The sequence below is a fragment of the Budorcas taxicolor genome, chromosome 2, assembly GCF_023091745.1.
Source record: "Budorcas taxicolor isolate Tak-1 chromosome 2, Takin1.1, whole genome shotgun sequence".
NCBI classification, from domain to species: Eukaryota; Metazoa; Chordata; class Mammalia; order Artiodactyla; family Bovidae; genus Budorcas; species Budorcas taxicolor.
Window position 1 is genome coordinate 16,697,141 of NC_068911.1, and position 25,105 is coordinate 16,722,245.

The 25,105-nt window shown below is 56.1% G+C and overlaps 4 protein-coding genes across 5 annotated transcripts; all 4 read right to left on the minus strand.

The window, feature by feature from the left end:
• Positions 1-389: 389 nt before the first annotated feature.
• TBX6 (T-box transcription factor 6) lies at positions 390-4,097 on the minus strand. Its single transcript, XM_052636407.1, has 8 exons — positions 3,899-4,097; positions 3,575-3,812; positions 2,415-2,682; positions 2,188-2,334; positions 2,023-2,093; positions 963-1,036; positions 697-880; positions 390-603 (listed from the first exon to the last, which is right to left on the minus strand). Exons 1-8 carry the CDS (start codon positions 4,014-4,016, stop codon positions 390-392), a joined length of 1,314 nt encoding a protein of 437 aa, XP_052492367.1. The 5' UTR covers positions 4,017-4,097.
• Positions 4,098-5,169: 1,072 nt separating this feature from the next.
• Positions 5,170-7,784, minus strand: YPEL3 (yippee like 3). Its single transcript, XM_052636412.1, is given in 5 exon segments — positions 5,170-5,669; positions 7,085-7,193; positions 7,408-7,451; positions 7,558-7,745; positions 7,748-7,784. Coding segments are annotated over 5 exon segments (468 nt in total). The 3' UTR covers positions 5,170-5,579.
• Positions 7,785-9,876: 2,092 nt separating this feature from the next.
• Positions 9,877-15,830, minus strand: GDPD3 (glycerophosphodiester phosphodiesterase domain containing 3). Of its 2 annotated transcripts, XM_052636411.1 has the most exons (10): positions 15,021-15,830; positions 14,702-14,744; positions 14,336-14,471; positions 14,202-14,247; positions 13,924-14,042; positions 13,752-13,841; positions 13,314-13,447; positions 11,937-11,996; positions 11,779-11,830; positions 9,877-10,022 (listed from the first exon to the last, which is right to left on the minus strand). In XM_052636411.1, exons 1-10 carry the CDS (start codon positions 15,157-15,159, stop codon positions 9,885-9,887), a joined length of 957 nt encoding a protein of 318 aa, XP_052492371.1. In that variant the 5' UTR covers positions 15,160-15,830; the 3' UTR covers positions 9,877-9,884. The 2 variants fall into 2 exon arrangements, with proteins under 2 accessions (XP_052492371.1, XP_052492370.1); XM_052636410.1 differs by having other exon boundaries at positions 13,924-14,247.
• A 102-nt stretch (positions 15,831-15,932) lies between these two features.
• Positions 15,933-22,710, minus strand: MAPK3 (mitogen-activated protein kinase 3). The gene is made up of 9 exons (XM_052636409.1): positions 22,532-22,710; positions 21,318-21,500; positions 19,293-19,482; positions 19,014-19,130; positions 18,638-18,752; positions 17,896-18,027; positions 17,605-17,714; positions 17,360-17,513; positions 15,933-16,559 (listed from the first exon to the last, which is right to left on the minus strand). Exons 1-8 carry the CDS (start codon positions 22,702-22,704, stop codon positions 17,391-17,393), a joined length of 1,143 nt encoding a protein of 380 aa, XP_052492369.1. The 5' UTR covers positions 22,705-22,710; the 3' UTR covers positions 15,933-16,559; positions 17,360-17,390.
• Between the last annotated feature and the right edge of the window lie 2,395 nt (positions 22,711-25,105).

Genomic DNA, 25,105 nt, shown 5'->3' on the forward strand with positions numbered 1-25,105 from the left:
CGTCTTCCGAGTTTTATTAACAAAAATACTCTGGACCTGAGAACAGACCCGTGTGGCTCACCCTGGGGAGAGGGTAGGACTTGTAGAGCCCAAGGGTGAGGCTGGGGGTGGGAGTGCTGGTCCCAGGCCCCATTTGGCCAGGCAGAGCCCCTCCATTCACACCGAGGTGAGAGCCTGGAAGGGGAAGCTGGCCCCAGCTGGACTCCCAGCGGCTTAGCCAGAGCTTTGAAGCCAGAGGGGGTGGGAGTGAAATCAAAGTGTGAAGTGGGGTGGGGGAGGCCCAAGGCAGCCATTTGGTGTGGGGGAGGGGGTAGTGGAAGTGAGGGGGCAACAGGCCTGGGGGAAGGGAACTGGAAGATGGGGAGGGAGGCAGGGGGCTTAGCAAAGGCTCAGTACATTGGTTTGGAGCCCACATCCAGGTAAGCCCCAGGCCCAGGGTAGGGCAGTGGGAAGGGGCCCCCTTGGAGGAAGTGTGAGGCAAAGGATGCTGAGGGTGCTGCTGCTGGGTATCCTGAGCCTGCTGGCCCGGGCTGCAGCTCCAGGAAGGCGGCTGAGTAGGGGGCTGGGCGCCCAGAGTCTGGAGCCTCCGGGAAGCTGGGATTCCTGAAGAGTGGAGAGGTATCAGGACAGGGGAGAGGGGACCACCCCCTCATCTCAGCCTGGAACAGCCCAGCCCTGTGCCCCTGACCCACTCACCTGATTGGAAGGTGACTGGGGGCCCCGTGGAAAGCGGCAGGGTGCAGCAGGTAGGCCTCAGCACTGGGGCCACTGCAGGGAGGAGCTGGGGCAGGGGCAGCTTCCCCAGGCACTGGGGCCTGCTCTGGATCTGACTCCCGAACATCCCCACCCAGTGTGGAATCACAGGGACCACCTGGAGCATCTGGGGAGACAGAAGGGCCAGAGCGGGTTAAGGAGGATCGGCATCTCAGGCCTGGTCCCATCACCTCTGGAATGACACTCACCTCCACTCCCATAGCCTGCTGTGGCTGCCGGCTCTGGGCCCCGCAGTTTCCTCTTCACACGGGCGTCTCGCTCCCTGGGGGACAGTGATGATGATGGTGATGATGATAATGGTGATGATGATGGTAATAAAGGCACTTACCAGGTGCCAGGCACTTCACCCAGGGACCCTATCAGGTAGGTGCCATTATTATACCCATTTTACAGAAGAAGGAATAGAAGGACAGAATTAAATGGCTGGAAAACAGTAGTTGTTTAGTTGCTAAGTCGTATCGGACTCTCTTGTGACCCCATGGATTGTAGCCCGCCAGGCTCCTCTGTCCATGGGATTGCCCAGGCAAGAATACTGAAGTGTGTTGCCATGTCCTTCTCCAGGGGATCTTCCTGATCCAGGGATCAAATTCACATCTGCATTGGCAGGCAGGTTCTTTCCACTGGGCTACCCTGATAACTTGTCAAGAGCGATACTGTTACATTCATCATATTCATCAGGGTGATCCTCGAGTTAATATCTCTCTCTTCTGCCTCATTCTAAGTGTCTTGAGGGCAAGGGCCAGCTCTGAGGGGTGAGGGTTAGAAGAAGCTAATGTCCTAACCAAAACTTTACAGCCCACCATAATCTGGCTCCCTATTACCTCTCTCACTCCACACCAGCCATGTTCCCAGATACTCACATGGTTCCCTTCCATACTTCCTCCGAGTCTTCTCAAATGTCCTCTTAGTGAGGCCTTTCCAGGACTCATCTCTCCAGTCCTGATCTTCTTTGCTTTCTTTTCTCTATAGAACTTATCCCACATATCCCTAACGTATTTACTTCTCTTGTTTACTTGTCTGCTCTGCCCACTTGAATCAGTTCCACGAGGGCAGGGGCTTTGGTTTGTTCTGCACCTTCACTGCCTAGAACTGTGCCCGGCACATAAGCAGGTGCTAAATAAGTATTTGTCACAGCAGTGAGTGACAACACGTGTTTACTTACATTGGGTTCCAGGAGTCTGGCACAGTGCCCGGCACACAGTCAGTAAACATTTGATGACAACGACTGAATGAGTGAATGATGCCCACCTCTTACAGTTTCGGCCATTCTCCCGGAAGCCCTTGGCAAAGGGGTTGGCTGCAATCTTCAGTTGCGTGATCTGGGGGCAGGGTGAGGGGGACGCCACACACCCAGAGTCAAGACTCCTGCAGCCAGGGCAGGGTGATGCCACCCGCTCCAGCAGGGTCACTCACCCGTGGGTTCTGGTAGGCTGTCACGGAGATGAACGTGGTCTCCGGGAAGCGGAAGGAGGCAACGCCCCCCCAGTGTTGGCTGCAGAGCTGGGCAGCCCGCACCAAGTGTATGCGGGGCTGATACTTATGCATGGAGTGCAAGATCAGCTGAGAGGGAAGAAAGAGGAGTGACTCCCTACCCTGGTCCCACCCCAACCCTCATCGGGGGGTCCCAGCCTGGGCCTCACGTGGCCATGGGGGTCCAGTGTGCTGTTGGTGAGCTTGACACGGTGGAAAGACACAGGCTGCCGCATCCAGTGGGCTCCAGTGGCAGGGGAGTCCGGGTGAATGTAAACACGGTCAGGCAGGCGGGGCTCTGCCTTGCCGCTGGGCTCCCAGCGCCGGCCCTGCCAGCGGTAGCGAGCCCCATCCACTGGGACCACGTCCAGAAGAAACAGGTAGCGGGCCTCGGGGTCCAGGCCAGTGACTGATACTCGGCAAGCAGGGAACATGCGCCTGGGATGGGGGAAGGGATCAGAGAGTCCTGGAGCTACCCACAAGTCGGGGCTGAGCACAGCACCAGCAAGGCGGCATAGTCACTGGCTCATCCAGGTCTGTCACAGAGACTCGAGGAACGTGGAATCAGAACTCAGAAGGCAGGATTTTGGAGCTGTAAGCCTGTCTCATTCCATTTTACAGATGAGAAACAGGACAGACAGGTCAGGTGATGTGACCAGAGGCACACAGCAGGATAGGAGCAGAGTCTGGACCCCTAACCCCTCAAACTCCACTTGGAGAAGCAGAAGTGACACACCTTCCCCCCAGAAATCTTGCCAGGAGCCTTCTGCTCCCCACCCTGGTCTCCTTGCTTCATCTTCAGCACCAGAATCTACAGCTGCTGGACAAACTTGCTTCAGATAAAATAAAAAGAGGACTCACATGCTAATGCCTGAGCTCCTGGGCTAGAGAAAGATCCACTGACCATACTGACCATATCCCTGCCTCCAAGGTGACCCCAGAACTAGTCACATACTGACCCCCTGATCCTGGCCAGATTTCTCTGATGCTGGTCAGTGGCTGGTCCTTGACCCCAGTTATAGTCTGAATCCTGAATCTAGGTGCAGACTGACCCCTCATCTAGGCCACATACTAACTTAAAGCCCAGCTGGACTTCCTGTCCCTAGCCCAGAAAGATCTAGGACCCTTGTCATAGGTTAGTCCCTAAACCAGCCAGACTACAGACTGACCCTTGCCACAGAATGACCCCTGATCCAGGCCACAGTCACACTCTTAACTCAGGCAGAGCTCTAGCCCCCTTAGAAATCCCCACACCAGCCCCATCACCAGGAACATTGCCCTTCCCACAACAGGAATACACTGGGTTCTCTGACCCTGGCCCAGCCCTCACCTCCCAGCTTTGGTGATGATCATCTCTGTTCCCACGGAGTTGAACTCTTTCCACAGCTCCTGGTTCTCCAGGCTCAGGCTGACTCCAGGGAGTGAATGAAGGCCCTCTGGGGCTGAAGCGGGTGACGGCTCAGTGCCCAGGGATGGGGGCAGTGGGGGTAGAGGTGGGGGAGCAGCCAGAGTTCGGGGAGTAGCCTCAATCCCAGAGAGGAAGCAGTCCAGTTTGGGAGTGTCCAGATCTGGAGATGGGAGGAGAATGAGGGGCCAGCTGAGGGCCACAGCCCCCACCCCAATTCCTACACCGAGCTCAATTCTGTCTGCTCACCAGGGTAGCGGTAGCCCTCTGCCAGTGCAGGCGGGAAGCTGGAATCTGCCCCAGGCTGGGGGGGCCCAAGGCGGTAGCCAGTCCCCAGGGAGGGGTACAACTCTCGTGGGTGGTACATGGAGTAGTCCTGTCTGGCCTCGGGACACGCTGCCTACAGTGCCCCAGTGCTGAGAGATGCCCCCTTTATAGCTCACAGCTCAGCCCCTTCCAGATCCAGGATCACAGCCCCTCCCCTCTTTGGGGCCCTGGAGTTAAGCTGGGGTGGAGACCCCTGGGGCCTGGAAGGGGTCCAAGAGGGGGCCGGATACCTGGGTACCCTCCCCTCCTCCCCTTCCCCCCAGGCTTCATTAGCCCCGACCCCCTGCCCCCTCATTACATAATTAACTCCTCGGCCTGATTGATCCCCGGGGCTCGACAGGGACGCAGTTTGGCGCTTCCGGCCAGCTGGTCCCCGTTCCCACGGGGGGAGCCCCGGCTAGGGATAATCTACTGAGGGGCGGGGCCTGGACCCTGGGATGGAGCCTGGAATCCTGGGGCAGACCTTGGCGCCCCAGACTTTTCTGGCAGGTGACCCCCCCCACCCCACCCCACCCCTTCACTTGGAGGACGAGACTTGGAGGCAGGAAGCATGACTGGAGGGAAGGAGCAGGGCTGGAGGGAAGCGGCCTAAGCTTATTGATACGCGGGGCACTGGGGACCCCGAGGAGTCAGCAGCCGAGGCCTGAACGCTGGAGTCCTTCCCAGCTCCCATTCTCTAAAACCTCCAGCCTCGGCCAAGTCTCAAAAGTTTAGAGACGTTCACAGCTCGACGGTCTCTGACCGCTGACGCCCGGGTTTCCCAGAAGGTCCCGCGTTGGGGAACCCTCGGAACTACACTTCCCAGCAGGCCTACCGCCGACGTTCGGCGCGAAGGGGACAGGCGGATCCCGCTGGGGCCGCTGGAAGCTGTAGTTGAGACGAGGTGGGCGGTGAAACCCTCCGCGCGGTTGCCTCCCAGGAGAGCTGCCCCTAGGCGGCGTCAAAACGCTTAGGCTGAGAAGATGCCGATCAGCTGAGGTCAAGGCCTAACGAGCTAGAAAGGGCTCCGGGATCTCTGCCGGCAGTGAGATCTGCCGCGGGTGCTAGAGAAAACAGCTGAGTCTCAGGAGCGAAGGCTCCCAGCTTTGCCGCCGTGCCTACCCCATGCCTCGGGGACTCAAAGGGGAACAGGTCTATAGAGGCAGGAATTCGCATCTGAGTACCCCCTTCCCGGATTCCACATGAGCCTGGGGCTGTCTCCACTCCATTGTTTTATTATGTACAAACGCTACAGAACAAGGGGAGCAGACACGCGTGGGGTAAGAGGGGCCCGATGGGAGGAGAACGTCACGGGGCAGATGGTGCACTGGGGCCAAGAGAGCAGCACACAGGCCATATCTAGAGGGCAGGCGGGGTAGGAAGGGGCTTAAAAACGAGATCCAAGCCAGCCAGATCGCAGGGAGGTGCGGGGGTGTCGTCCACTTTGTCCACCTTCCGATCTCCCCCCAAGGTCACAGTGCATGCAATAAAATATATGTACAGGAGCTGGATCCTTCCTCTGTAGGGGGCCTGAGGGTCCAGAGCTCCGTTTGGGTGAAGGGAAGCCAGTGGCGCCCCCTGGCGGCCAGGCCGGGCTGGCGCCACATGCGTCAGGAGCAGGGGGTCAGTCCCAGCCGTTGTCTTTGATCATGTGGTTGAGTTCAATGATGTACTTCCCCTCTTTGTACTTCTGGCTGCTCTCGAAGGCCTGTTCCTGAAAGGAGGGAAGAGGCTGTTATGCTTGGAGGTAGGGCAGGGCCTAACCAAAAGGGTAGGGGTTGGGGAGTGGATATGATGAGCCCCATTTTACATATGAGGAAACTATCACCCAAGAAACCAAGCCACCTCCCCACAGACACAGAGCTGGTAAATGGCAGGGCCAGGTATCTCACTAATAGGGGATAGACAGAACTCTCTGAGTGACAGGTACTTTTCAAGTATTAATACTAATGTTGGCTCCAATAGAGAGGATATGGAAGCTTCTCAAAAGTTCCAGGGAATACAAACTGGTAGCCTCAGGACCAATTTTGGCCTATGCATATGTTTTGTTCAACCAACAGAGTTTAATAAAAATAGCTTTCAAATACTAAAACATGGGGAAGGCCATGCTCATTCCATTTGACCAGAATGTCCCCCTCTGGAGACCTACATTGCCCCTTTTGCAGATCCGCAGAATCTGCTTGGCCCTGCAAGCACTTGAATTTTTGACCTCTGGATTAGGCCACTTCTTTATTTTACAGAGGTCCAGAGGGGGCAAACCACCTGTCCAGGAACACAGAGCAAATCTGTGGCAGGGCCAGGGACTAACTCAGGGCAGGGTTCTGTCTCTGCCTAGGGCATTCACCTCCCAGAGGCACTACAGCCCCAGGAGATGCCCGAGGATTCCTGTCCCTTGCAATTTCCCAAGAGCATCTCCTTTTGCTGCATCTAATCTGATCCCCATAACAACCCTGGGTGTCAGGGGGGTCCCTTTATCTTTCACTACCGATAAGGAAATGAGAGGATAGTGAAATCAGACACTGAACAACCGCAGTGGCAATGAGGGCAGTGGAAAAGGAGGCTCATGGACCCAAACTCTATGTTGCTGTTGGGTTTTGGGCAGCTTCTCTGATCCTCTGAATGGCAATAGGAAGCTGGGGGTCAAGGGTTTTAAGTTTAAAAAAGAGAGAGAGAAAAAATGAGGATTCTGATCCCTGTTCCGTTACTTACCAGCTGTGTGACCTTGGGGAAGTTACCTAACATCTCTGGGCCTTCCTTTCTTCTTCTATAAAGTGGAGATAATAACAGACTACCTACAGGATTGCTGTAATGAGTGAATGAGATAAGATATGCCAAGCATATAACAGTGTCTGGCACATAAGTATTCAATAAACAGTCATTCTGATTATATCCTCATCTCAAAAATGGGAATGCTCGTGGCTGCAAGGAGAAGGATGAGTTAAGAGAAAAACCTTAAAAGCCCTTGTAGGATGTGAGAGGAGAGAACATTGTCAAGGGGTGAAAAGATAAGTTTGACTTGGGTGATTTGGACCTGTACACCCTGAAAGATTACCAGATGACTGCTTGTGAGGAGGAGGTGATGTGAGGTCAGGTCAAAGGCTAGCCTGAGGTCAGAGGTCACTGACTCACATATTTCCAGCCCAAAGTGGTCTTGCAGTTTTCACAATGGATGTCAGCAACGGCATGGAGGCCTGTCAGCAGCACCCGCTCCTCGGCTGGCCCGCAGCCCACGTTCACCCTGTGGGGACACAGGAGCAGTCCCAGGGAGGGTCCCTCCATCACAAAGCCCCCCTCTAGCTTGGATCCAACTGTATCTGTCCTTAGCACTCAAGAGAAGGGGAAGCACAGCTTCCTACCCAAACCAGGAGACTCTTGAGAGTGTCAGTATGATGGCAGGGGTCACAACTCACAACAGAGGTCAGAGAAAAGAAGATGGGAGAGTGGATACTCACACAGAGTTGAAGAGGTAGGCTCGCCCCTGACTGCCCTGGAAGGACTAAAGAGTGGGAGGGAGAGAGGGAAGGGCTGTCAGGGCTACTGGTGGGAAGCTGCCAGGCAGCCCCTCTAGTCTCCCATTCCAGCCCCAGCTGTGACCTGGTTACCTTGGAGATGAGGTCGTCGTGGTTGGCCAGGTGAGCGCGGCAGTGGGCACAGCTATACCTCCGGTGACAATCATCCAGGTAGGCCTGAAACGTCTTGGGCTTTGAAATCCGCACCATGGCGGGGGCCGAGGGCAGTGGCCCCACGCGGGGAGCGGCCCACGGGGAGCAGAGGGAGCCCAGTGCCTGCAGGGGATGGAGTGGGCTGTCAGGACCCCGGCTACACACATGCAGGCACGCCCTGGGCCACAGGGACTCTCTCTGTCACACTTGGCTGCTGTCTTCTCTCCCCAGAGCCAGCAGCCTCTCCAGGGGCCAGAGCTCTCAATTTGACTCACGGAGGAGGCCTCAAGTTGCATCAATGGGGAAACTGAGGCTAGGAGGAGCCCCAAATGAGTCACCCACCTGCTTTCGGCCTCACCCCTGCTGACCTAGCAATTGAAACTGGAGGAAGGGGCTCCAGAATAGATGACTGTCAGTTCTCCGTTTAGGAGGAGCTTGCAAGGGGTTGGGGATTGTATGGTCCTTACGACCTCATCTGAACTGCAGGGGTTGGGGGCGACTTCCCTTGAAGTCCAGAGAGTTCACCTGGGGAGAGGATCCCTCACCTGGAGAAGGCAGGAGGCCTCACTGAGGGTGGAGGGTCATCTAGGAGGGGAGCGGCTCTTACCCGGGGGCGCTGAGGCCTTGCCTATGCCAAGGGGATCTTACCTCTATCGCGGAGCCTTACCTGAGACCCCGGGGCTCACCTGGGGAGCAGGGGTGGGGGGCGGGCGCCGAGGGAAGGGGCAGTCCTCGCCGCCGGGGCGGGGGCGCGGGGAGACGCGCAGCCCTGACGATGCGGTCCTCACCTCGCCTGGGCGCGCGGGGGTCCGGTCCGCCGAGGTGGCCTGGCCTGGGAGAGGGGGGCGCTCCTGGTGGGCGCCGTCCCCCGCGGCCCGGGTTCGCAGCCGCCGCGACTTGTTTACACCGACACCAGCTGCTGCCGCCGCTGCGGCGGGAGGGGGAGGGGGCCGGCCTCTGGTCCCGGCGGCCGCCGTGACCAATCGGCGTGCAGTATGCAAATGAGGGGGCGCGTCACACAGTGGCCAGCGCAGGCCTGGGCTGCCCTTCCCCCTGCTCCCGGCCCAGGCCGGCCCGGAAATGCGGCTGCGGCCCGAAACCCAGCCGGCCTGCCCCACGGCCCTGGCCTGGTCGCCCACCTGGCCTCCCGCGGTCCTCGAAGGGGTGAGGATCTGAGATACCTGACCTGACCTAGCATTAGGAAGAAGATGGTGTCTGGAGTGGACGCACGGCCCCGGGAAACAATAGTCATAATTATCTGCAAACGTTTACCCACTGCTCATGCATACTCCCTTAAACCCCACAGGAATCAGAGGAGGTAGCTTCTGCTATTGTTTCCATTTTCCCCGGGAGCTGAGGTCCACAGAGGTCCAACAGCTCTCCAAAGCTTATCCAGCTGATAAAGAGGTGAAGTTGAGATTCTCACTTTGGTCCATGGTTCTTGCTATAGCACTAGGGACAGACTCTCGGATGGGAAGAGCTAAAGGTATCCATCCATGTTAGAACCCCGGGAGCCAGAGCCTCAGAACAAGACCATTCCTACTGTTGTGCATCCCCTCTTCCAGGCAGCCTCCTCGGATGCCCTGCAGGGTTATCAGGCTGGGTTAGCTGTCTTCCCCTTTCTCACCTCCGAACTGGGTTTAAAATGAAAATGTTTAAACATGTCTGCCATATTAGACTTGTCTTGTTCCTTGCCTTGGTCCCAGTACCCAGTCTGGCTTATAGTTGATAATCTTTGTGAAATATGTGATTCATTAAATGAATAGGGTAGTAGGGCTCCAGGGGGTGGAGGAATTGGAGAAGCTTCTGGAGTGGGAGACCTGGGAATGGAACACTGGAATGGCTAAGGTAGCAGATGGGCAGCCATGCCCATCCTCTGAAACCAGGTGAGGTAGGCTCGTTGGGGCAAGTCAGGGCCTTTGCTGCGTGCTTGGGGCTCTTAATGTCCTCAGGAGAATGGGCCCATTGTCTGTGGCTCTGAAGGTGCAGGGGGCCTTGCAAGGGACATTCCTGAGTATAGTGGAGGCCAGGTTGGCACAGGGTGTGGCATTACTCTCAAACTGGAATGTCGTGGAACCAGTGGCTCAGGGTGGTTGAGGGCCTCAGATTGTGGCCCTCAGCTGGCCTCTTCCGTCACAAGCTGCCATCTTTGTAGTCTTCTAAAATCTACCCACCCCCACCCCCGTCCCCTCAAGCACAAGAACGTGACTGAGAAGAATATATTTATTGGGGAAGAGAAACAGAGGAGAGGGTGAGGAACCTCTAGGTTAGGAGGCTAGGGCAGGTGGTCCACGGCTGTCCAGGTAGCACCTCAGGGCTGTTGGGTAATCAGTTATGACGCCAGTGGCCCCCAGGTTGAAGGCTGCTTCGAAGTCTGACTCTTCATTAAGGCACCAAAATACCACCTGGGGGGAGGGAGGAGCTTGAAGTTTCCCAACAACTACCGGGCACTCCCCCTTGTATCCAGACGCTGGAGCTGATCCTTACATTTTCCGGAATTTTGCAAACTGGTTATTAAACACAGCCTCCTTTTTTTTTGGCAGGGCGTGGGGGCATCTCCAGTTCCTCAACCAGGGATTGAACCCACACCCCTGCAGTGGAAGTGCCGAGTCTCAACCACTGGACCACCAGGGAAGTCTAAACTCAGTCATTATTAAGTATTATATAAACTTACGATTCAATAAATTATATTCAAAACAAAGGTAATAAACACTCAAAACTCATCACTTCCTGATTACTACATTTGATTCCATGTTCTGGAAGTCACCTACCTCTATCGAATGTGTAAGATGGAAATGCTATATAATGTATCATGCTACCACATGATATATCTCTTCCCAACTCCGTTCACTGAATTCATGTTGGTAGGCTGAAATCCGCCAAGGTGGGAGTGTATACAGCAAGGAAATTACCTAATGTTCAAATCAAGGCTTCCCTCCCCCCACATCCCCAAGTTAGTAGTGGAACATTTACCAGCCTGCCCATATCTCCCAACCTGCCCCTATCTGCTGCTGCTCAGATTGTATCTTCCCTGCCTCCTGAGTCCTCTCCTGTGGGCCCTGAAGCAGGTGGAGACGGTATCTGTAGCCTGGGCTAAGTCACTGGCTGGACCTCTCAGTTTCTTATTTTGACAAATCAGAGTGACAGTCCAACTGTCCGGACTTACAGTGAAGATGGCAGAGCAGGCAGCCTAATCTGAAAGAGCTATGTCATCCCCAGGCCTCACTTACCCCCACATCCAATCAGTGGCCGAGTCTGGGCCTGTCTGTGACTTAACCCTTCCATCCATCCTCGCTGCTGCCACCTAAGCCCCAGTCCCATCAGTGGCAGCATCAGCTACCCAGTGACTGCCTCCACATTGGCCCTCACAATCCCTCCTCCACGTGGTGGCTGGCTGGAGTGACCCTCACTCGACAAGGCTCCATTGAATCAGGTCTCTCCCCTGCTTACGGCCCTCAAAAACATCCCTTCCCTTTGGGTTGAATTCTGAGTTCTTCGCTGAGGTTCCCGGGCTACCTTCTCCAGGTCCCTGGTGCCACTTTCTCCAGACTGCAGGCTGGTGGGACCCCTCAGTTCCTCTGCGGGCCTCTTGCTTCTCCTGACCTTCCCACACACTGAGCTTCCTGCCAAGACACTCTCCCCTTTCTCTCCCTGCGAGCCGGCTCCTCGTTTCTTCTAGAAGCTCCTCTCTGGCCCGACAGGTGACAGCACTCTGTCCCCTTTCTGCCCACTGGCTGCCCCTGTAATGCCTACTTTTCCTCTCCTGCCCCTGATGGTACGCTCTCTGCTCCTTCCCCAGGACCACAGTGCCTGTGGTCTGAACACAGTCAGTTCTCAACCAAGGCTTGCTACTTAAATTACCTGGTCAGAGCTGATGCTTGGGGACAGGATCGGGTGGGCTGATCTGATCTTTCCCTGGACCCCCTGGTCTCTTCCCAGCCCCCTTCATCAGGGATCAGGACAGTTCCATACACCATCACCATCACAATGACTAGCCTTTACCAAGCACTTACTAGGTATCGCCTACATAGCCACAGGAGTTTAAAACATCATTATCCCCATTTTACAGTTGAAGAAACCGAGACTCAGTGACCTGCCAAGTGACCCAGCCAGTCAGAAGCAGAGCCAGCAGGCCCACGCTATGAACAACCACTCGCTCACCTGCACCCCTCGCTGCTGCAGGTGTTGGATCAGACTCTTCCGCATGATGAGCCTGGAGGGGAGCAGGGTCACAAAGGTCATGATGAGAGGGGACTAAGTGGAAGGGCGGTGACGGGTCTCTGTGGGGACACCCCACCCAGCCTTCTCGCCCACCTCACCATTTGGCAACCACGGCCGCCAGTTGATTCAGCCCTGAGCGGGAAAACGGGAAGTAGGTCCTGTGGAGAAGTGGTGGTGTGGTCAGCCCCTGGGGTCTCTCTCTGTCACAGGGGTGGGGTGGGGTGGGGTGGTAGTGACCCTTCGAGCAGTCTCACCGCACTCCTTCTGGAAGAACCTCTGTGGTTGCGCAGAGGAATAAGTCACCCACTGCTCGGTGGCTTTGAGGGTATGCCTCTGCCCTCACTGTTTTACAAAACAGACACTTAAGAGAACGAAAGTGACCTGCCTGACGTCACACAGCCCATCCATGGTGGGGCTGGGGCCACGACCCAGCAAGATTCCCAGACTGGACAGGCGGTCTGGAGTTCCTCATGGTTAGGGCTGACCAATTTCAAGCACTTCGCAGGTCAGCTATTGGTCCCTGATTGCCCCACTCTGACTTTAGAGGCTGTTACAGTGCTCCGGAGCAGGGTCTGTGTGCTGTGTGACCTTGGGCAAATTACAGAACCTCTCTGAGCCTCAGATCCTCCATGGGTCCTGTGGGGTCATGATTCCTGTATCTCCTGGGGGTGGTAAGAGGTAAGGCTCAAATAAACTAAAGGATGTGGAAACACCTTGCAAACCCTGGATAAAACGTGATATACACCAAGTTCTGCAGTAAAATGATGTCTTTGTGGGATGGGGGGTGGGGGTGGGGGGTTGGCTGGGAGCTTCCCTGAAGACAACAGAGGAGAATAGAAAGCACTGGGACAGCTACAGAGAGGGCTCAGAAGGCAAAGGAAGGGTCCCAGGGGAGAGCTGGCAAAGTATCCAAATTCCTGCTACTTTGCTCAGCTGTTACTTTGTTAATCCTTATCTCCAGGCAGGAAAATGCCTTTCTGTTTGAGAATCAGAGAGTGATGCTATAATTAATAACTATCTCCCCAAGCAGACTGTAAGCTCGTGGAGGGCCCTACCCCACTCACATTCGTCTTATTTACTAGTGCAAGTGCACGTGAAACAGAGTAGGCATTCAAGATATTTGTTGGATGAATGGATGAAGAAATGCACCCTTGTCCTAAAACTCCATCCACATTATCACATATTTACATAGAAGTTTTTTGGAGGGGTTGGTATTCATGAATGCTTGGTGAGAACCATTATCTTCAAAAGCCCCTGTGGGTGATCCTTGAGGGTAGTCAGGGATCTGGGGACATTGGGATCTCCTGCTTTACATGGGGCCCTGCACAATCAGGTTTGAGGTGGGGGATATTTCTCTTTTTTTGAAACTTAATTTTATATCACAGTAGAGTTGATTAGCAGTGTGTTAATTTTAGGTTTCTGGGGCCAGAAGCCTGGGGGAGGATTTGGAAGATAGATGGGGACCTAGTAGGTACCTGTTGATGATGGTCGGCAGGAAGCAGATGAGGAACTTCTCGGGGATGGAGATGAAGGGCAGCAGCCCCAGGTAATAAAACAGCAGCACCCAGAACCCTCGGCTCAGTGTGAAGGAGGTGGGCATCTCAGGGTTCTAGGAGGCAAGAGGAAGTAAGGAGGGGGATCAATCTGCTCCAGGGGGAACAGAGAGGAGGCTTGGGCTGCGGGGGAAACAATTTTTGACATTCAGGAAACCCTACCACCTGCAGGAGCAAAGCCACATCTCGGCCCAGCGTTCCAAGCCCTGCCCCTCTGGAATGACTCTGCTCACACACTTCCCCTGCCTCCCCCAGCCCTATCCCTGGAGACTCTGCTCAGGGCTCCTCCAGCACCCCCAGACCCCCCTGGCCTAGGCTGCCTGGGGAGGCACAGAGGTGCAGAGAGGGATGGGGACTCACAGCAGCCTTGCATTTCTTCATGATGGAGCTCTTCTCCGAGGCCCAGATGGTGATTTCATTGCGGTCATAGTGCCTCACCAGGCCTGCTATCTGGGAGGAGGACGGGGAGGGGAGGGGGAGTCAGGCCTCCGTCCAGCCCTGGGCCTGCGCCCAGCCCTGCCTGCACCACCACCTTGTGAATGAGCTCTTCATTTCGCTCTTTGACTTCCACACTCATGGGCGTCTGCGGGAACCTCCGGAACAAGTCCTCCAGACGCACCATGTGCCGGTCGGCCCCGCGTGCAAAGTGGCCTGGGGGTGGTGGGGAGAAGGATGGGAGGAGAATTGCTGGGGTGGGGACGAGAGCCCAGGGGCAGGGGGTGGGTCCCAGAGGAGAAGAGGAGGCAGGAGGTTGAGGCGGGGACCCCACTACAGTAGGCGCAGCCCAGCGCTCGCAGCCCACGTTCTTGCCTGGTGAGAAGTAGACCTCTAGCTCTTCCTTTAAGAGGGGCAGGTCCTAGGGAGAGCAGGGAGCAAGTCACCAGGAGGGGCGTGGAGGGGGGGTTGGTTCTCTGGGCACAGTGGGGGGCTGCGGCAAAGCCCACCTCAAAGTTCAGGCTGCCCACGTCCCTGTTCACACCTGTCTGGCGGAACAGGTTTTTGTCGTGTGACACCACCACCACGCCATCCCGAGTCAGGTGGCAATCGAGCTCCAGGAGGTCCGCTCGCTGGGCCATGGAGCTACGAGAGCGAAGGTCAGTAAGTGGCTGGGGGACAGGGATGAGCCAGATAGCAGGGTGGTGGGGAGGCTGAGGGGAACATCAGGTCTGGCCAGATGTGCAGGCAGTGCACTGCGCAACTCCCAGGGGCTCCAGTCACCCAGATCAGGAAGTGGATGGCACCCCTTAGCATCATGCCTCACACAGCTGGCACAACCTTACCCAGCAGCATGGCTGGGCAGGTGGACTCACTTCTCCATGGCCTCCATGGTGTTCTCCAGGCGCTCTCCAGACCCTGTATGGGGCAGCTGGCGTGGGTTCCTGGGGCCTGGCCTCCCTCCCCCACACCCCCTGCCCCTTGCCTCATCACTTCCAGTCAGGACAGGTTGAAAGGCTCCTTTTTCCCTATTCAATCTCTTGCCCTGCCATCCTTATCTCCGCCTACCTTGAACTCTGCCCTCCCTTTAACATCCTGCCCTTGGGACCTAGCCCTCTCTGCTGCCCACCTGCCTCGCAGTCCTCACTCCATCCTCAGGAGTGGCCACCCCGTGCCTATCCCAGCCCAGCTCACCTCCGCGGTGGGCCCCCAGGTGGGGACGGAAGGCTGGAACCCACGGTGTGTGCAGCAGGCGAGGTCGGCGCAGGAAGAAGAAGGACAGCATGACATAGCTGCCCAGGGCGGGCAGGGCGTAGTAGAGCAGAGGGCTCATGGCCACGCCGCCTCTCCAGGCTCCGGCAGCCGTGGAGCTCAGCTTTTCCCGGTGGACTGTGCTGCTTCACTGACTGCTTGGCTGATGTAGGCTGACTCCACCACCGGCCGCCACCACACCCCTAGGGACCTGCTGAGCCTGCTGCTGGCTGGAGGCCAGAGTGCAGGGCTGAGCTAGGGATGGGGTAGAGGCAGGAGAAGAGACCAGGCAGCTCTGGGCCCCGCACACTAGGCCCTTCGCACAGCCCAGCCTCCCTGTCTCCATGGCCACACCAGGGAAATCAAGTCAACCCTCCCCCCGGCAGGCCCACTACCACACTCCACCTTCCCACTGGTGCCTGTTGCCAGAGTATATATACACCCCTTGCCGTTTCCAGAGAATCTGGGGGTGTGCAGGGTGTCCCTGAGTCACTCTAGAATCATCTCCAGCCAGTTAGACAGGAAGCCATCACAGAGGGGACAGGACAATGAATAAGGGGGAACTGACCCCGACTCAACAGACATGAATTGGAGCAAACTCTGCAAGACAGTGGAAGACAGAGGAGCCTGGCAGGCTGCAGTCCATGAGGTCGCAAGGAGCTGGACACGAATTAGTGACTGAACAACAAGACCCCACTCTGGCCAGGAGTCTAGATCCCACTCCCATCCTCAACCCTGGCCAGCAGGGGAGCTGAAGGCCACCATGCCGGGTAAAGCATCGGGCTGGAGAGTCAGCGCTCAGGGCAGCAAGGGTGAGGGTCAGGGCGTCGGCGAACAGAGAGAGAGCCAGGGCCATCCATAGACACATCTCTATATTTATATATTAGATACAGGCACAGGGGTGGGCGGGGGCCCTGGGCGCTCCACAGGCCCCCACCTCCACTTCTGTTCACCCACACACGGAAGCAGCAGGGATGTTAGATGTGGCAGCTTTGTAGGGGAGGGGTTGAGACCTGGGGCCCCGCTCCTCAGGGATACTAGCCCTTGAGCCTTAGGAATGTTCCTTCAGGGAAAACAGGGTGGGGTTTTAACGAGGTGAGGGGCAGGGCTGACCCTGAGTCCCAACTCATGTCCTCCTCGCCCCTCCCCCACCGCCCCTCAGTCGGTCCGGGGCAACCAGAGCCCTTGGATTCCAGAACTATCAGAGACTGGGAGAGCTGGGCAGACAGAGGCAGAGCAGCAGAGGGGAATTTGCTTTGGGGCCACCTGAGCCCCTCAGGTCCTGGGCGGGGGGTGGGGAGGTGGGCAGGAGGAGGAAAGGAAGGGAGTGTTGGCCTGCCTGAGGCAGGACGCCTGAGCGAAGCGAAGGGAGGTGGCCAGGCCCGCCCTCCACCCCAACCTGGGCTGTCGGGGGGGTCTGGGCTGGGTACACGGTCCATTTTCTAACAGTCCAGCAGGGGAGGGGCAGGCAGGAGGCAGGGCCTAGACAAAAAGGTAGGCAGGAAAGGAACCATTAGCGCCGGTGGCTGACCTGCCTGAGCCCCACCCTCACTTCCCTCCTATCACCTTGCGGCTGGGTGGCATGCAGCTGGCTTTCCTTATCTGTCAGTGCGGGTAATATTAATACCCATTTCAAGGTACTGCTATCGGAACTAAGTGAATTGATACAAGCAAACGTCTTGCAAGAATTTCCTCTCATTATCAGGCTGTCTCCAGGAGACTGAGGCGCGGCAAGGTGAGGTGTCTTGCACAATATCACACAGCCCTTATGAAGTAGCAGAGCCGGGCTTTGAACCCGGGTGTGTCTGCCTTACTGTTATCAGGCTACAGCTGGCCAAAGACAGACAGGAAATGAGAGGAGGGCCACACAATAGTGTGGGTGTAGCCCCAGCCAGGTTCCCGCAGGTGTGTGAACTGCTGACCTGGACACCAGGTGAGAAAAAGCCTGGCATGTGGGTCAGGCTGGGTGCTGCTGGCTCCTCCCAAAGCAATTACTGCTCCCCCTGCCTCTCTGCCTGCCCTGGGGGAGCCAAACCCTGGCTCCGTTTCCTCAGGTGGATGAGGGGGGCGCTTCGTGACCTGGGGCTGGAGTCTGCAAGATGTTGACATGGGGGAGACATACGGGGCTGGGGACCACAGGTCTGTGGCCAAGGCAGGCTCTAGCCCTTCTGTTGCCACCAAACACGTGGCTCGTGGATGTGAGCAGGCTTGTGACCATATGGAGGCATGTTGGGCATTCTCGTCGCAGGGTGAATCTGTGCGGGGGTCGGGGAGGCACTCACCAGGCCCCAGGAGCAGAGGCAGCCAGCCAGGTTAGGAGGCCTCCAGCACCCCAGGCTGGAAGCGGGCTGTCTCCTGGAAGATGAGTTCCTTCAGTCGTTCCTTGGGTAGATCATCCAGCTCCATGTCGAAGGTGAAAGGTTCCTCGGCCACTGGCTGGGGTGGCAAAGAAGTGGGGTGGCTCAGGGCAGGGACCGAGGGAAGACCCCCGTCCACCTGTCAGCCCTGCCACTAGTGGCTGGCCCACCTCATCCGTTGGGTCATAGTACTGCTCCAGGTAGGGGTGAGCCAGCGCTTCTTCCACTGTGATCCGTTTGTTGGGGTTAAAGGTCAACATCCGGTCCAGCAGGTCAAGAGCTAGAAGTGCAGGGGTCAGAGGTCAAAGGGAAGGTCAGAGAAGCTCTCGGAAGCACTACTTGGCTTCTCTGTGTTCAGAGGCTTGTTGGTCCAGAGGCCTCTGTGTCCCAGAAAGCCGCTGGGCTCTTGTACCTTCCTCTACACCCAGTTTTTATTATACAAGTTCCCAAGTCTCTCTCACCTTTGGGGTCTGACTTAGGAAAAAGCTTGGCCCAGGCCACCTTGGTCTTGGAGGGCAGAGACTGCAGGTAGTTTCGGGCTTTCATGTTGATGATACAATTCAGGTCCTCCTGGGATGGGGAGCCCAGAATACCTGTGGGTAGGGCAGGTGACTTGGTGAGCAATCTCTCCCTTCCGGGAACAGAAGGAGCCAAGAATAAGAGCCCTCCGCCAGCCTGCTCCAGGCCAACCATTATCTCCCAGCCAATACTATGGGGGTGAAGAGCAGGGGGTCTGGATCGGGCAGCCCCAGGTTCAAATCCTGGCCTGAGCACTTCCTAAGTGTGGGGTGTATGGAGCCTTGCTTTTTCCATCTATCAAATGGGGACAGTATCTGTAACTCAGTGAAACACTGTGAATGCTGTAGGGGCTCCTGGACCACACATGGTGGTCCCCTTGACCTGACTCCTGTGGACTCACTGACCCTGAAATGAAGTCGCTCAGTTGTGTCCAACTCTTTGCGATCCCATGGACTATATACAGCCTGCCAGGCTCCTCCGTCCATGGGATTTTCCAGGCAAGAATACCATTTGGGTTGCCATTTCCTTCTCCAGAGGATCTTCCTGACCCAAGGATGGGTCCCGGGTCTCCTGCACTGCAGGCACACTCTTAACCTTCTGAGCCACCTGGGAACTTTGACCCTAAAGAAATCTCACCTCCAGTAAGCAAGTTTCCCTCCCACTCAGCTGGCCAATACCCCCTACCCAGAATGTGGTTGAGCTGGTCCAGGTAGTGCTTGCCGGGGAAGATGGGCCGGTTGGAGAGCATCTCAGCCAGAATGCAGCCCACAGACCAGATGTCGATGGACTTGGTGTAGCCCTGGGGAGGAGGAGAAAAGTGGTGGACTCCTGGGCCAAGCCGGCACCCCTGACCCTAGGGTCAACACCAGCCAGGGAGGCAGAGGGCAGAGGCCTGGGGAGTGAATCCTCAGTTTCTTTCCATAGCCCAAGGACCAGAATAATGTGACAAGGCCCAGAAGGGACACTTCCTGCATCATGAGGGTCAGTGCTGGACTCAGAGGTGGCTCCAGGGCTTTCTGGGATCCGGTCTCTTCCCTTCACGGGTGGGTGGGCCCCCTACCTTGGAGTTAAGCATGATCTCTGGGGCCCGGTACCAGCGTGTGGCCACGTATTCCGTCAAGAAGCCAGTGTGGTCATGCTCGGGATCAGCAATCCGGGCAAGACCGAAATCACAGATCTAGAATGCAAACCAGGCTGCTGAGCTCAGTGCTCAAGGCCTCCTGGGCCCAACCAATCCTATCGCCCATGTCTCTCCTACCCATGGCAGGAAGGGGACTACTGGTCACCCTGAAGCCTGAGACCCCAGGGGCAGAAGCAGACAGGCACGCAACCCTCAGACCTTAAGGTCGCAGGTGGTGTTGATGAGCAGGTTGGAGGGCTTTAAATCCCGGTGGAGCACGTTGGCGGAGTGGATATACTTCAGGCCCCGCAGGATCTGGTACAGGAAGTAGCATACATGGTCGTTGCTCAGCTGCTGGCTTTTGAGCAATTTGTACAGGTCTGTCTCCATCAGGTCCTGCACGATGTAGCTGAGGTGGGTGCCAGAGGCCCCCCAGGTGGGGGCAGTGGGAGGCAGTTGGTTAAGAAGAACAGACTCTGCTGACCAGGTTTCACATCCCTCCAGCTGATGCCCCTGGGACTCAACAGATCTGCCAGCTCATATCATGAGCTGGGCAAGGCCCACACTTAGCAGGTGAACTCAAGGCCTCTGCTGGATCTCAGCTGGTGACCCTGAGCAAAGCATCTCAGTTCTGTAGCCTCAGTCTCCCTATTGAGAAAATGGGGATAATAAACTGGGAAGCAGGAGAACGTCCCAGCTAAGAGCAGTAACTCTGGAGTTCACCTGCCAGTGTCAATCATTCCTGCACTGTTCATTCATTCACTTTAGGAACTCAAGCCCTGTCTGCGCCTCTCTTCCTCATCTGTAAAGCGGAAAAAAAATCCTTTTTAGCGAGTGGTGGTAAAGATTAGTTGAGAGATGACCCAGGCAGTGCAGCCAGCTTGGTGCCTGGCACGTTGTAAATGTTCGGCAAATGTGAACTAGTATTGCTGTTATAAAAGACTGAGCCACATGGCTGTTGAGAAGGTTAAATGAGATTATGTATGAACACCATCTGGCAGGCAATAAATGTTTGCTTAAAAATAAATGCCTGCCTTATGGGGATGGTTTGTGCAAGACGAATGAGGAGAAACTTCCCAGCGGCATGTTCCTACTCCGGGGGCTTGGCCCTACACCCGAAGACAGAGGAGTAAATGTCCTTTTATACTCTAAGATAAAAAAAGAATTAAACATAAACAAACAAATAAACGTCATGTGGGTTGTTTCTGGAAGACTCAGTTATGGCTGTCTTTCAGAGTCAGCCTCAAAAGGGCCTTCCAAGAACACCTGGACCAACCCTGCTATTTTAAAGATGAAGAGGCCCGGCATGCTGCAGTGACTTGGTTAAGGTCACACGACAAGCTGAGGGTGAGTGTGGAAGTTTCCTGCCCACAGTTTGTGGTGGGGGCTGCAAACAGTGCAGTACAGATCACCACTCTTGGGGGAAGGACTGGGATGGTGGGGGTGGGTGGGGCAGGGGAGAGGTGATGGGTGTAAAAGCTCCTAACAGAGCCAGGCAGGAAGTGGACCCACAAACTAGGAAAGCAATGTGTGTGTGTGGGTCGGGGGGGCCACAAAGGCAGGTCTGTTCCTCCCTGGGCAAGGTACGAGTCCACAGGTGACTGGGGTGGGACTCTGAGCAGGAAGTCCCAGAGAGGGGACAGGTTCTCGTCTGGGGGAGGGGAAGAGGCAGCCACAGAAGCACTTGATTTTATTTCAGTTTTCTAAGCCTCAGTTTCCTCATCTTTGCAATGGAGCTGCTGAGACCCATCTCCTAGGGCAGTTGGGAGTTAGAATAGGAAATGTCAAAGCACTCGGCTTGAGCTGCACCAGACTCACAGGAGGCCCTCAAAACAGGGCAGTGTTCTTCCCGCCTGCCTTCCTGCCAGTCTGAGGACCCAGAGAAACAAGAACTGCCATCAGTTAAACAAAAGAGCTGACTGTGGGCAGGGGCTGGATCTCCTCACAGAATTGCCAATGTCAGAGGACAAAGCTTCCACAGGGCTCATCTTGCCCAGCCCCCTACGAAGCCAAGATCGAGAGAACAGACTTGCCCAAGGCCACACTGCCTGGCCGCAGCAGGCCAGGATTCATCTGAGGCCTCTCTGCCTTCTTACACTGTGGCCTCTTGACCGCTGGAAAGTTTCCTTTACTGGGTTTGTTTGGAGGGAGGTTGGGAAGAAGGGAAGAGAAAACAAGCCCCTGTTCTCCCAGCCATGCTCTGAGGCTGGGCCTGGCCAGCCGTCTGGCCCAGGTGAAGGATACACATCCCTCATGGCTTCCAGGGTGGGTGCTCGCAGAATGTCTCGGATGCCAATGACGTTCTCATGGCGGAAGCGCAGCAGAATCTGAATCTCTCGCAACGTGCGCTGGCAGTAGGTCTGATGCTCAAAGGGGCTGATCTTCTTGATGGCCACTCGAGTCTTGCGCACGTGGTCGTAAGCTGAGCTGAGAGGGCCAGAGAGATGTTGGTGTCCAGGCCCGGTGGCCCCACCCAGGCCTTGGCAGGGCGGGGAGGGAGCAGGAGAGGGCTCTGGCCAGTCATAAACAATGCTGGTTCCTTCCTGCTGTGAAGGCCTGGAATCTCCAGGGAGAAAGCTGGGGACCAGCCAGCCAGCCAGCCCTTCGGTGACTTCACAAACAGAGGAAGAGACTGACCGCTCACTGACTTCCCCTCTCCTCAACCCTTTCCATTCGAGCTGCCCTGACCCCTCATCCTCCCCTTCCCACGATGGGCTCACTCAAGCCAAGACGGGTCCAGGGGGTGGGAGATGTGGAGGACTGGACAATGAGGCAAATACAGTGAGAAGGAGGGAGTCGGAGGAGAGACTGGAGAGAAGGGAGAGGCAGGGCCGGGGCGGGTGTCAGGGGGAGGTTCCTGGGCAGCAGAGCTATGTCCAGATGAACAAAGGCCCAGAGCACCCAGTGCGGATAGGAGAACTCACAGACCCCTCCTAAAAGTTGCAGGAAGGTGTTCCTGGACCCCTCATGGCTCACTGGGTCCCTGGCCCCAGGCCCAAAGCCCCACCCCACCCCACCCAGCCCTGAGCTTTGCTCTTTTTTCCCAAACTCCTTGGCAAGCCTCACTGGGGGATGATCCAGGGCATCCTCTCCCCAGTGAGGGGACCCTCTCTCCTTCTTCACTAAGGATATCACCTCCCCGAGAAGACTAATTCTCTTCTCCTCACCCCGTGATTATGGGGTCCCCAAGATCCCCAGAGCTCCCCCACATACACTCAGATGCCCTACCCTTCATTATTGAATAGTCAGTTCAAAGCTCCCAAACCTCCTCTCCTGAGACCTTACGCAGTGACCCCCTCCCTCAGAAAGCACTCAAAGGCCCTCTCCCTGGGACGCTCCCCAGCCTCCTGAAGCCCCAGCTTCTTCAGGATGCTCAGAGTCCGCAAGGCCCAGAGAGCTCTCAGCACCCCTCTCCGCCCCCTCCCCAGAGACGCCCCCTCCCCCAGAACGCCCCTCACCTGACCATGCCGTACGCGCCCTCGCCGATGTACTGCAGCTGCGTGTAGCGCGGGCCCACGTCGAACGGCTGCCCCTTTACTATCTCCACCTCCCCCGGGACCCCCGGGCCGACCCCATCAGTTCCCCGGGGCTCCCCGCCCCCGCCCCCCTGAGCCGCCGCCGCCGCCGCCATCTCCACTCCTCCCCGCCCGCCCGCCTCCCCCCGGCGGCCCCGCCCGAGGCCTCGCCCCTTCCCGCCCGCCCTCTCACCCGCGGAGCCGCGCGCGCCAGGCCCCGCCCCCGCCCGCCCCCGCGGCGTCACGTGACTCTCCCCGCCGCGCGCGCGCCGTTTTCCCGCTGCTGGGGCTGTGGTCCCTGGCACCTGTCGGCCTCGTCTGCTCCAATCAACGTGGAAGCTCCCCAGGGCAGTCTCGAGACTGTCCAGACCCTCCCCCCCCAACCCCCCCCACCGAATACTGACCAGTAGGGCGGCCCGGTGACCTCACCCAGAGCCACCTAGCAAATGAGTGCTGGAGCTGGGACCCTGACCGGGCCACGTGGCCCCGCTGTGCCCACTCAGCCCGAGGAGTGGCCCGGGGCTCGAGGTGGAACCTCCTGGAGCCAGGCCCGATGCTGAGTGATATGATGCTTATTTCATAGTAGCCGTGACAGGTGGCTTCCTCGCACATGGGGCCTCTTTCACAGATGTGGAAACTGAAGGTGACTGGGCAAGGTAACTTGATTGCTGGAAAGCCCGGGCATCTTGACTCCCTGCCTAATGGTTTTCGGATGGAGACCTGTCAAAGTGGGCTAGGGACCGGACCTCAGCAACCTGGCAGTGCGTGTATCCTGAGGACAGATAATCCCAGCCTACCTTTACATGGAGGCGTAGGGAAGAGGTGAGGGCTACGTGGACTGGGTTTGGTGAAAAATACACTCTCAGGCTTTACTCACAAACAGCAGGATAGCTAACATTTTTGTTCTTGGATTTGACAAAAATTGGAACCGAGATCATCTTTTGCTCCTGTGCTAGACTTTATAGTTTACACAGCATTTGGTCCACTTCAATTTCTTCACTAGAACCACCCCACAGTGTAGGTTTCATCTGGTTTTCTGAGCTGGATGAGCAGAGGGCCATGTCTGTCTTGTTCATTGCTGTAGCCCCCACCCACCCCCATCCCTACAGTCAAACGTGACACTCAAAAATTTTGGAATAGGTGAATCAAAGTTTTACAGAATGGGAAATCTGAGAGTTGAGGAGCTGAGACTAACATGTATCTTCTGACACACAGGCAGAGGTTCTTTTTAATTGCATTCTGTCTCCCAGACTGGTAAAACTGAAGAGACCATCCAGTCCGTCTCCACTTCACAGTGAAGATGTGAGCTGGGAGCTTCACAAAACACATCGCCTAGGCTTCAGGAAGTAATCACGTTGTTTTTGTCTTCCTTGGAAGCTGGGAGTATGTCCTTGTATGCATTAAAGATCGAGACAAAATGGAACAGAAATTATGATTCTGAAATTGCTCATAATTAGATCTATGGTCAGGCATTCTAATTCAGATTAATAACACTGAGAGTTGCTAGTTCCCAGTAACCCACAAGTCAGTGAAGGTTCAAGATGTGCTAATTAGATCAATGGTTTTTTTTTGTTGGTGGTGTTATTCATTTGATAAGCTATTGACTGGCACTGTGTGCAAAGCTCTGAGCTAGGAACTAGGGCTGATACAAGATTACTGGATAGTGTGAATTAGTAGTTAAGAGCAAGAGCTCTCTGGAATCAGGTTGCCTGGATTAGAATCCCATTGAGGCCACTTGTCATGTTATCCTGGGCACATTACCCCACTGGCTTTTCTACTTATGGAGTTTCTCTTCCACTGAAGATGCACAAACAGAAATCACTGTAATCCAGAATGGATGGGTGTAATATGTAGGGTACGCTCAGGGGTGGGCAAGATCACTCTAGGGATCTCCTGCAACTGTTAGGAATCGGGTTGCGCAGCAGGAGTGAGTGGCAGGCTAGCAAGGAGCAAAGCTTTATTTGTATTTCCAGCGACTCCCCATGGCTCATGTTACTGCCTGAGCTCCACCTCCTGTCACACCAGGGGTAACATTAGATTCTGATTGGAGCGTGAACCCTACCATGACCTATGCATGCAAGGAATCTAGGTTGCACATTCCTTATGAGAATTATCATGAAACCATTCCCTACCCTTGGTTCATGGAAGAACTGTCTTCCATGGAACTGGTCCCTGGTCCCAAAGAGGTTGGGGACTGCTGCTCTACAGAAGTGAGGAGGGGATAACCGAGCAGGTAGCATTGCATCGCTAAAAAGAAGCAGAGTTTCAGAAGGTCAGGATAGAGCAAAGGCTTCAAGAAGAAGGAGCAGGGTGAACCATGGCACGGAGGCAGGAGCACGAAGTGTCCAGTATGTCTGCACTACGAAGGGTTAAGGGGAGTTTAGGCTGGAGAGGTAGGTTGGGGCCACATTGAGAAAGGCCTCTGATTCTGGCAAGGAGTTTGGATGTTACTCAGTAAGCAGCAAAAAGCCTTCCAGGGACTTTTGCCAGATCATTTTGCAACTACAGGAGAATATA